Source organism: Haematobia irritans, chromosome 4 (genome assembly GCF_050003625.1).
Source record: "Haematobia irritans isolate KBUSLIRL chromosome 4, ASM5000362v1, whole genome shotgun sequence".
NCBI lineage: Eukaryota > Metazoa > Arthropoda > Insecta > Diptera > Muscidae > Haematobia > Haematobia irritans.
The window spans coordinates 63123383-63134849 of NC_134400.1; the positions used below are offsets into that span (position 1 = coordinate 63123383).

Consider the following 11467-nt stretch of genomic DNA (forward strand, 5'->3'; position numbering starts at 1 on the left):
ATTTGTAATATATTAAATGTGGATTACTTCAGGAATCATTGTTTTGACACATATACCAGGATTTTTTTTTATTATCTTCTTCCAGTTTTTCAGTAAAAAATAGTTTCACCCATAAATCTTCGTACAACTTCATTGTTTGTTTATGCTTCTTCTTATTTTTTCATGTTGTCATCACATTTGTTCGTGCAGTGTAAGGGCAAAACTTGAACGAACACACAACAAATAGACGAACCTCTGTCGGAGTGTTTATCCGACCGTCTAAGGTCCGCTTTATTAATTTCGATTACATTGATGATATGAACTTATCGATAAGTTAGTGGTAAACTTAGAACTATATCTGTCTTGTTCTAATACACAGTTAAGTAATGTAACATATCCCAAAAAACACAAACGTTTGAAAAATGCTAAATTTCAACAATTTTTCAAACATTTTTTCAAAGGATTAGGGTAAGATTCAAGTTGAGAAATTGTTGAGAAAATCGCGTTCTCAACAAAAAACAGACATTACCCTCAACAGTGAAATTCAACACATTAGCAATAATATCTCAAGTGTTATCCTCAAATTGAAATGCATTGCTACTCAATAATTTGTCAAACAATTTTCGATGCGAGTCAAATTCAAAATTAACATCGTTGCAAATACTTTTCAACCTAAATTTGTATGAATGATATCCCCACTTCAAATTGAAAGTCAAAGCCAAAATTCTATGAATTTTGTATAATTTATTCAATTTTATCGAAATAAAATATATAATACACTACACTACAATACCAATTGATAAATAATAATCTTATTAAACATATCAACAAATAAGAACAAAAAAAAAAAAAAACAAAACTTTAAATATCTTAAACATTATTAGTAAACACTTTTGCATTGATAATTCGATTTCCTTCCTTTTGGTGTCATAAAACAGCATTAAAATTTATTAACCTGCCGGCAATTTGAAATTAGGAACGTACTGGACCGCGTGTTAGAATTGATTTCCAGCAGAAGGAATTCACAAAATATCCATTTTACACTGATAATAGCATATGAATTAAACTGACGATGTGATGCAGAAGTTGTTGATTTCAACAATTTGTTGTTTTTAACAATTTTAATTGGTTGCACTTGTAATGTTTCTGGAAACTTTTTCTTGATCTGCTTCTTAATGTTTTCATTGGCCAGCTTCTTAATGTTTGCAAGAATGTAGCATCCAAAGATTTTAGTTTTCTGCAAAGAGATTTAAATTTAGTGACTTCTCTAAAGTGTTGATTTAATTTTTCATATTGACGTACCAATTATTATCAACTATTTGAATCAGCTCCAGTTAATTGTCCACAATTTTTTCATCGGTCAACTTTTTAATGTTTTCAAGAACGTAGAATCCATAATTTTAGTTTTCTGCAAAGATATATACATTTAGAGACTTCCTTAAAGTTTTATTTCATTTTTTATTTTCACTTACCTATTTTTATAAACTATTTGGTTATTTGCCTAAATTTTTCCATTTTTTTAATTTCTTGCAATTGACCACGAACTTCGTTGCACAAATAAGTATTGAAAACCACATGGTTTTTTCGTTGCATTTTAGGGTAGTGTTTTGTCAAAGTTTTCTCATATTATCTTCAACACCTTTTCAATGATTTCGTCAACATTTTGGCAAATTGGAAGTAATTCGCAAACAATTTGAAGATGTATTGAAGATGAGCTGTTTCAAGTCAAGTTGAATTTATGTTGAAAATTATATTTACCCTCAAACTGAAAAGTTGTTACATTTGAAAAACGCTCATCCTGTGTTTATTGGGATAGCTCTTGCTTTAAGGTGGGTACTATGTTCGTTCAGCATGAACATTTTTCACAAACCATTCTTTCAAGCTGAAAACGGATAGAGTGTTGTCAACTTGAAGTATAGAAATTTCAGCCCAAATTTAACGAATGGGCGTTTTTTTAAAGAAATTCCCATTGGCAGCACTTGCATCTGTCAATATTGTTTATTTTTGCATATATTCGTCAGTTCGTTGAAACAAATTTTCTAAGTTCAACGTTTTTTTGCACAAAATAATACAAAATCCGCAAAATTTCCGTCCATACAAATGGAGGACATAAAAGTGAAACAATTGTTTCTTTCTAGCTTATTGGAGATAGATAGAAACAACAACTATTTAATTAATAAAATAACGACGGTTGCTTTGAACAACATAAAATACGCATCCACTATTATAAAAACATTTAAGACTTATTTGTTAAGAGTATCTCAAGATATACTTCTGACAAGAGCAAGCTTTATGCGCAAATGTTTGAAACATATCTTGTTGAAATCTTCGTTGGAGTTTTCGAAAAGGTATATATGAGAAGTCTTAAATATGTATAATAAATTAATGGACACTCATTTCAGGTTAGAGAAAACATCAGGGAGTTAATGTATTATCTTCGTCAAACATGGATTGGAGTATTTAGCGAACTCACTTTGTATTGCCTTGATATACGCATCAAAACCATTGACCAAAATTGGCCAATAACCGCGAAGAAACCATTAGAAATAATTGAGCCTTCAGAACTTGCAAACGTAAGACAAATATACCCATTTACAATCCCTTTGTTTGTATGATTTCACAATTTAATTAATTGTCTACTTTCATTTTCAGGCAGATGAAATCAAATGGGGCAATTCAATTGCAATTGCTCAAAGGAAACATCTTACAACAAAAAAACTTACGAACAAGGATGAAAATGACGATCCAAATATCGACCCAATTATTGCCATGAACAAAATGGATATTCCGAAAAATATGGATTGTCTCTATCACAATGTGAGATGCAAACACAAATTATGATAACAATTTAAAAATTCTAATTTTCTTTTTCTCCTTCCTCAAGCCAAAATGAGGAGTTCATGGCAGGAGATGCTCAATTTGGTTTATTGGATAATCCAAGGGAACTTGTTTCTCAGGGAAATAGTGATAGTAATGTATACTATGAAGTCATTGAATACAGCCATGAACCATTAAATTCAATGTTCAACCCCCAGCAGTATAAGAACAGAAATCAAATTTTTTTTGGTCAACAAAAAAAATTCAAATCCCCATGATGGCTTCTGCCTGTTTAGGAGTTCACCAATTTTTAACCATGACAATTCTTGCAAAAGCTCAGCACTCGGTACAATCGGAATCACAAGGGTCGTTTCGCAGTCTGTGTAAGCTAATATTAATATTTAAATATAGTTTATCCCAATTTGAATGTAATTCATATTTACATTGTGCTGCTTCATTGGAATAGTTTGAAGATCTTTTGAAATGTGAAGTGCGGTTCAAAGAAAATTTTGGATATCGAGACATTTTTCTCTCTACTACAAATGGTTGAACATTACTTGCAACCAAAGAGAAACACACATCCAAATGATGGAATAACACCAAAAGAGAAACTAGCGGTAGTCTTGGAGTAAGTAAGCTATTATTTCATCATCACAAATATACGTATGTTCACTTTAGTAATGCTTAAAGGCCGGTACTATGTTGCCTTTTCGCGGTCACTTTATTTGCTTTCATATGTATAGTAATAGCGAAAATAAAGTGATTTTCAACTCGAAATCCAAATATAGTGGCGGCCTTAGGTTCTAGATCAAACTCACGATGTCAATTTTTATTATGTTCACGATTTTAATAATACACAGAACATACATGCAACATGTTTGCAATCGGTGGCACGAGTTTTCTATTTTCTTGTAGGAGCGATCAAACGTAATTCTACAGTTTTACTCACACTCAAAGAAAATATTAGTGGAAATGGTAGAAAAATCTGCCATCTATCAATTTTATGAATTGTTGTTCGCTACGCCCAGTTGTACAAAAATATAACAGCAGACACAGATTACTCACTTTATATATATTCCAATCTATAGATACTTTGCTTGCGGAACATTGCAAAGGCATATAGCCTCCATATATCGAATTAGCAAGCAACATTTTGGCGTGACGTTTGTAACGCAATTAGCTCGGCTTTAAAAAGCAAAATTTCAACGATGTCCTCAAGTAATATGGAAAAAAATGGAAATACTTTTGTCAAATGGAATTTTCCTAAATGCGTTGGGGCCATTGATGGAAAACACGTGTCAATAAAATGCCCCCGAAAATCTGGAAGCATATTTTACAATTATACGGCAAGTATTTCATATATGCCCAAGAAGATTCTTTATGACAATATATGTTGGACTTCCGACAAACCTGCATATGTCTTATCATCAGGAAAGCAAATTTAAATGCATTTAAATATTCGTAATTTCTTAAAAAAAAAGTTAAAATAAATTCCACAGATATGGATCTAAAGATGTTTTACTCTATATTATTTAGACAATGATTACGATTCGAATGATGACGAATGATTCTTTAAACTACATACATTGCAATGTAATCTAGTGTTTAGCAGGGGAAGATAATGCAACCACAAAACATCCCTCTAAACAAAGATTTTTTGAATCCAAAATTTTAGTTTACATAATCATTTCAATTAGGTAAATATTTTTTCAGTGTAGCTGACCAATGCCAATTAATATTAATAAAAAATATGTGGAATATAAACATAAATATTAAAAAAATTAATAATTTTAATTACAAAGCTCTGTAATAATGTTTTTTTTTTTTTCAAATGCCTTTTCAGGGTTTTTTTAGTATAGTAATAATGGCAGTTGCCGACGGTGACTATGAGTTTACATACTTTGACGTTGGTGCTTATGGATCGGAAGGAGACTCTGCAATTTTTAGTAAATGTACCCTTGGCAAAGCGATAATGGAAAATCGACTTCCATTTCCAGAATGTGTTGATGGTTCCATTCCGCACGTCTTTGTAGCTGATGATGCTTTTCCATTGCGTCGCCGAATAATGAAGCCGTATAAACCAACGAAGAATACCACTTTAGACGATTCAAAACGAATTTTTAATTATAGACTCAGTAGGGCAAGATGCTGTGTTGAAAACGCTTTCGGAATCATGTGTTCAAAATTTTATTGTTTATCGAAAACTATGCTTTGCGGGCCTGGCAGAGGAAAAAATGTTATAAAAACGTGCATGTATCTCCACAACTTCATGTTACGCACAAGAAGGGAGAAATATTGCCCACAGAACTATGTCGATAGAGAAAGCATACCAGGTGAAATATTTAGTGAAACATTTCGAAATGCTTTAAGGGGCGATTCTCTTTTTTATTCAAACATAGAGCCGACATCAACCGGACGAATCGACGAAAGCGGATCTCTTGTACGTGAAAAAATAAAAGACTACTTCAACTCAGAAGAGGGTTCGGTCCCTTAGCAGCGAAAATACGCTTTTTTGAACTAATAGATATTTTATTAACCATTGTAATAAATAAAATGTTTAAGTTTCAATTCATTCATATATTTATGTTTACTTATATTTTATAAATCATTTTAATTAATAATATAGAATTTTTGTAGTAAGGACAATTAAAAGTCAACAAAAAATAACACATAATTCATATATTTTGATTTTATAAATCATTTTTAAATTAATAACACAGAATTTCTCTTAGTGTATCAGTACTTTTATAAAAGGAAAAATAAAAAGTCAACGCAAAAGTAAAAAATGAAAGTATTGTATTAGTACCACATACCTTACTACTCCATACTTTCCCTGCCAGCATTTCAATGTTCCATTTCATCCTCATCGCTACCACAGACTCGTAAGTGACACTGCAACAATCGCCAACTGTGATAGTATTTTGCCATCACTATTCGCATGAAAGTATTTTGCCATCACTATTGTTACAAGAGCCATTTTATATTTTGTGAAACACCAAGCGCAACTGGCTTATTATAATTTATTTCAATGAAAGCGAAAATAAAGTGCTGAAAACATAGTTATTACGCTTAAAATTGTGAAAAGTAAATTGGTGAACAATTTTTGACTTTCCAAATGGAATAAAGTGATAGTTTTTCAAATATTTTTCCAGACACGCTGCCTCCATTGGGAATAAAAGTACTGGCTGATAGACGCTACAACATTTAAGTTACAACTTGTAACTCAACATCAATCTCTTATTAATGCATAAAAATGTGTTAAATGTGATGTGATAGTCGTATAAATGTTATATTTATGAGAATTTATAAATGTTTCATAAAATTAATAAACACCTAAACAATTCCCAATAAACACAAACGTTTGAAAAATACTAAAATGCAATAATTTTTCAAACATTTTTTCAAAGGGTTAGGGTAATATTCAAGTTGAGAAATTGTTGAGAAAATCGCGTTCTCAACAAAAAACAGACATTACCCTCAACAGTAAAATTCAACACAATAGCAATAATCTCTCAATTGTAATACTCAAATTGAAATGCATTGCTACTCAATAATTTCTCAAACAGTTTTCAATGTGAGACAAATTAAAAACTAATATTGCTGCAAATATTTTCTAACCACAATTTGCATGAAAGTCAATCCCAGTTCTTACTGAAAGTCAACACTAAATTTCTAGTGATTTTGTACATTTTATTAATTTTTTTCGTTAAAAATATAATAATATTAAAAATAACATTAACAATATAAAAAAAATAATAACATGTTATAATACCAATCAAAACATAATTATCTTATTAAAGGTATTAATAACTAAAACTATCAATACAACTTTAAATAACTTAAACATTTTTCATGTAAAGGGTGATTTGTTAAGAGCTTGATAACTTTTTTTTTTTAAAAAAACGCATAAAATTTGCAAAATCTCATCGGTTCTTTATTTGAAACGTTAGATTGGTCCATGACATTTACTTTTTGAAGATAATTTCATTTAAATGTTGACCGCGGCTGCGTCTTAGGTGGTCCATTCGGAAAGTCCAATTTTGGGCAAATTTTTCGAGCATTTCGGCCGGAATAGCCCGAATTTCTTCGGAAATGTTGTCTTCCAAAGCTGGAATAGTTGCTGGCTTATTTCTGTAGACTTTAGACTTGACGTAGCCCCACAAAAAATAGTCTAAAGGCGTCAAATCGCATGATCTTGGTGGCCAACTTACCGGTCCATTTCTTGAGATGAATTGTTCTCCGAAGTTTTCCCTCAAAATGGCCATAGAATCGCGAGCTGTGTGGCATGTAGCGCCATCTTGTTGAAACCACATGTCAACCAAGTTCAGTTCTTCCATTTTTGGCAACAAAAAGTTTGTTAGCATCGAACGATAGCGATCGCCATTCACCGTAACGTTGCGTCCAACAGCATCTTTGAAAAAATACGGTCCAATGATTCCACCAGCGTACAAACCACACCAAACAGTGCATTTTTCGGGATGCATGGGCAGTTCTTGAACGGCTTCTGGTTGCTCTTCACTCCAAATGCGGCAATTTTGCTTATTTACGTAGCCATTCAACCAGAAATGAGCCTCATCGCTGAACAAAATTTGTCGATAAAAAATCGGATTTTCTGCCAACTTTTCTAGGGCCCATTCACTGAAAATTCGACGTTGTGGCAGATCGTTCGGCTATTCATGATGAAATGTCAAAGCATACTGAGCATCTTTCTCTTTGACACCATGTCTGAAATCCCACGTGATCTGTCAAATACTAATGCATGAAAATCCTAACCTCAAAAGAATCACCCTTTATAATTTCCCCCATAATGTTGGTGTCACATAACTATTAATTAATTAATTATTAATTAATATGCTGACAATTTCAAATAATTACTATCGAGGAACTTGCTGGCCTGCGTGTTAGAATAGATTCCATCAAGAGGAATTCACAAAATATCAAACTGATGACGGAATGTAAATTGATGTAATGCACATTTTCATCCAGAAATTCTTGATTTAGGAACTGTTGCACTTTGCAAGTTTTCTGGAATCTTTTCTTTGTTGTTTCCTTCATCATTTTTTCACCGGTCAACATCTTCCAAGAATATAATATCCAATGATTTTAGTTTTCTGCAAAACAATCGAGTTTTGTGATTTCCATTACGTTTTCATTTCACTTTTTATTTTGACTTACCAATTATAATTACCGTTTTGGATTAATTTCAGTTTTATGTCAATAAAAATAACTGACCACGTACTTCGTGGCACAAAATGTATTGAAACCCACAAAATTCCTCAAGAACGTTGGTGTCACAAAATTCTTGTCAAACTCATTAAAATTCGGGAAATTAGCAAGGAACTTGATGACTAGAGAGTTAGAATAAATTTCCAGCAATTTCAATTCACAAAATATCAAATGAAACCGATGATGCGATGTAAATTAAACTATAGGCGTGATGCGAATTATCACCCAGTAGTTGATATGGAAAAGCATAAATACCAAGTTTAATTCATTGTACTTTGATTTATGGAAACTTTCTCTTTTCGATAAGCCACCATCATTTTTCATTGGTCAACCTCTTAATGTTTCCAAGAATGCAGCATCCAAATATTTTAGTTTTCTGCAATGAGATTTAAATTTAGTGACTTCTCTAAAGTGTTGATTTAATTTTTCATATTGACTTACCAATTATTATAAACTATTTGAAGCAGTTCCAGTTACTTGTCCAACATTTTTTCATCGGTCAGTTTTTTAATGTTTTAAAGAACGTAGAATCCATAATTTTAGTTTTCGGCAAAGAGATATAATTTAGTGTCTTCCTTAAAGTTTCATATCATTTTTTTATTTTCACTTACGTATTATTAGAAACTATTTGGAGTAAATTCAGTTTTTTGTCTAAAATGTTTTTTATTTCTTTCAATTGACCACGAACTTCGTTGCACAAACAAGTATTGAAAACCACATGGTTTTTTCGTTGCATTTTAGGGTAGTGTTTTGTCAAAGTTTTCTCATATTATCTTCAACCCCTTTTCAAAGATTTCGTCAACATTTTGGCAAATTGGAAGTAATTCGCAAACAATTTGAAGATGTATTGAATATGAGCTGTTTCAAGTCAAGTTGAATTTATGTTGATAATTATAGTTACCCTCAAACTGAAAAGTTGTTGCATTTGAAAAACGCTCATCCTGTGTTTATTGGGTTGTGTTTTACTTGACCACAATGATTCTTTCACAACTATCTTAAAATGCACTTTGTCTGATTGTTTGAAGGGGCTCTTATTGGCGTCCTTCTAAATGTATCCAGAAGGGCTCCTAATAATTGCACTCATGCGATACTTTTTTGTAGTAACTTGGCGTGGTGCAACTTCTCAATAGTGACGGCGCTTTTCCGAGGAGTTTTGGATATCGTATACGACTGTTTTCGACGTAGTGGGGATTCTCAGAAGCGCCCCCAAATTCAAAAAATGTTGGCAGGGTTAAAGTATATTTAAAATGTAATAAATCATTTTAAAACCCAATAACAGAACTTGTTTTGTACTTCAGTTTTGGTTATAAGGCTGTTTAAATAAAATAAAAATAGGGTGAAAAATTAAATGAAATCAAACCGAAAAATAAAAAATATAACATTTTCAACGTTTACGTAGCTTTTCATATGCCAATGCCATTACTTCACCCTGAAAGTCTATCAAATCGTCATCCGTGAATCTGTTCATTATTGCCATTAGATGGGACAAAAAACCGATATGGGGACTATTTTCTTTTTCTGCCATCTCAACCATTTTCGACATGGTTTTCTCCATTCGTTGAGCTGTAGCTAAAACTTCGGTGTTATATTGTTTTTTCGCAGTTGACACTGAGCTCGATGACGTATCCATCTAAAAAACATTTCTACAAATGCGTTCTATTTTACGACATTATTTACAAAAAATTAGCACGTACGTATGTATACGAAGAAGTTAGCGACTGCTCCAAATTCGAATTATATTCAGATTGCTCCAAATTCGTATCATTGTCAAACTCGTCTGAACAATCGGTTCTGAAAAACGGAATTCAAACGATAAATTAAATATGGATCTTGTAAATGAAATTATAATGTTACCTTCTTTTGGTTGATGTGTCTTCCAAAAAGTTAATTTCATCTTGTAACTCCCACGGCTCGCACGAACTTTCTAAGTACTCAGTCTCCATTTCTAAATTAATGTCGAAGGGGCTTCCTGACTTCAAACACTTTCTATAGCGATATCGTTTGGCATCCACAACACTTTTCCAACCTTTCCGGCAAACTTTTTCTTAGTGTAAATTAATATTAGCAGGATAAAAAATAATTATGTTTGCAAACCATACCACTTAAACCAACTTCATTTGCCACCATTTCCCATGCTCTTTTTATTACATTTCTATTGCTATGATCCTTTTCGGTCTTTTTCCAAATTATAGGATTGTTTTCCACAGCTCTACAAATATTTTGTTTATTTTGTAAAGACAGTCTTGTTTTCTGGTTTTACCATTTTAACTTTTTGAAACATACCCTTACAAAACGAAAATAAACAAAAAGAAATGACGTTCAGACGCTCGTTAACAAACTAAGTGTGTAAATATAACCATAGCGGTAGGCGGTAGGCGAACACTTATTTACGTGTATTTCTTATGGGAAGCCCAAAATCCGCGACGGAATACCGTGACGGCTAGCGGCGTGTCGCTAAATTAAAACTTATTCTAACTCCTTGGCGAAAACTGGTATAGTGTTGCCATCGCTTATCAATTTTTTAACTCACCACTAGGAATTGCTGTTGCCTGGAGACGTGTAGATTATTTTTTCTTGAAATAACTCAACAAATAACAAGCCATTGTATGTTTTTATTCAACTTCATTGTTTAATATTGTCAAAGCGTGCTGTATTGACAACAAAAACGCTAGGAAACGTGAAAAAGGGAATTATTCGCCGTCGAGCTTATTGTATTTGCCGTTGCGGCAAAAATGTTTCGCCTACCGCCTATCGCTATGGTTATATTTACACACTAATAAGGCGAAAGCGTTTATCATTTGTATGGATGCCGCCAGCGGTACAGATTGTGTTCATTGAGGCGTCGCTTGTTTGTCAATAGTTCACGTTTTAAGGAACATAGTACCTGCCCAATAAACACAAACGTTTGAAAAATGCTAAATTTCAACAATTTTTCAAACATTTTTTCAAAGGATTAGGGTAATATTCAAGTTGAGAAAATCGCGTTCTCAACAAAAAACAGACATTACCCTCAACAGTGAAATTCAACACATTAGCAATAATATCTCAAGTGTTATCCTCAAATTGAAATGCATCGCTACTCAATAATTTGTCAAACAATTTTCGATGCGAGTCAAATTCAAAATTAACATCGTTGCAAATACTTTTCAACCTAAATTTGTATGAATGATATCCCCACTTCAAATTGAAAGTCAAAGCCAAAATTCTATGAATTTTGTATAATTTATTCATTTTCATCAAAATAAAATATAATAATACACTAAACTACATAATACACTACAATACCAATTGATAAATAATAATCTTATTAAACATATCAACAAATAAGAACAAAAAACAAACAACAAAACTTTAAATATCTTAAACATTATTAGTAAACACTTTTGCATTGATAAATCGTATTCCTTCCTTTTGGTGTCATAAAACAGCATTAAAATTTATTAAC

At 32.1% G+C, this 11467-nt stretch overlaps 2 protein-coding genes and 1 long non-coding RNA gene across 5 annotated transcripts; 1 reads left to right on the top strand and 2 right to left on the bottom strand.

Moving 5' to 3' along the window:
• Positions 1–703: 703 nt before the first annotated feature.
• LOC142232787 (uncharacterized) lies at positions 704–1811 on the bottom strand. Of its 2 annotated transcripts, XR_012721212.1 has the most exons (4): positions 1738–1811; positions 1452–1618; positions 1282–1387; positions 704–1216 (listed from the first exon to the last, which is right to left on the bottom strand). It is a non-coding gene; the product is annotated as an uncharacterized LOC142232787 (long non-coding RNA). The 2 variants fall into 2 exon arrangements; XR_012721211.1 differs by having other exon boundaries at positions 1452–1790.
• On the top strand, positions 1733–3001 carry LOC142232784 (uncharacterized). Of its 2 annotated transcripts, XM_075303453.1 has the most exons (4): positions 1733–2327; positions 2382–2552; positions 2632–2796; positions 2864–3001. In XM_075303453.1, the coding sequence occupies exons 1-4, from the start codon at positions 2280–2282 to the stop codon at positions 2870–2872; spliced, it is 393 nt and encodes a 130-aa protein (XP_075159568.1). In that variant the 5' UTR covers positions 1733–2279; the 3' UTR covers positions 2873–3001. The 2 variants fall into 2 exon arrangements, with proteins under 2 accessions (XP_075159568.1, XP_075159567.1); XM_075303452.1 differs by lacking the exon at positions 2864–3001 and having other exon boundaries at positions 2632–2826.
• Positions 3002–8585: 5584 nt separating this feature from the next.
• LOC142236171 (uncharacterized) lies at positions 8586–11059 on the bottom strand. Its single transcript, XM_075307431.1, has 4 exons — positions 10122–11059; positions 9877–10066; positions 9717–9813; positions 8586–9652 (listed from the first exon to the last, which is right to left on the bottom strand). Exons 1-4 carry the CDS (start codon positions 10147–10149, stop codon positions 9407–9409), a joined length of 561 nt encoding a protein of 186 aa, XP_075163546.1. The 5' UTR covers positions 10150–11059; the 3' UTR covers positions 8586–9406.
• Between the last annotated feature and the right edge of the window lie 408 nt (positions 11060–11467).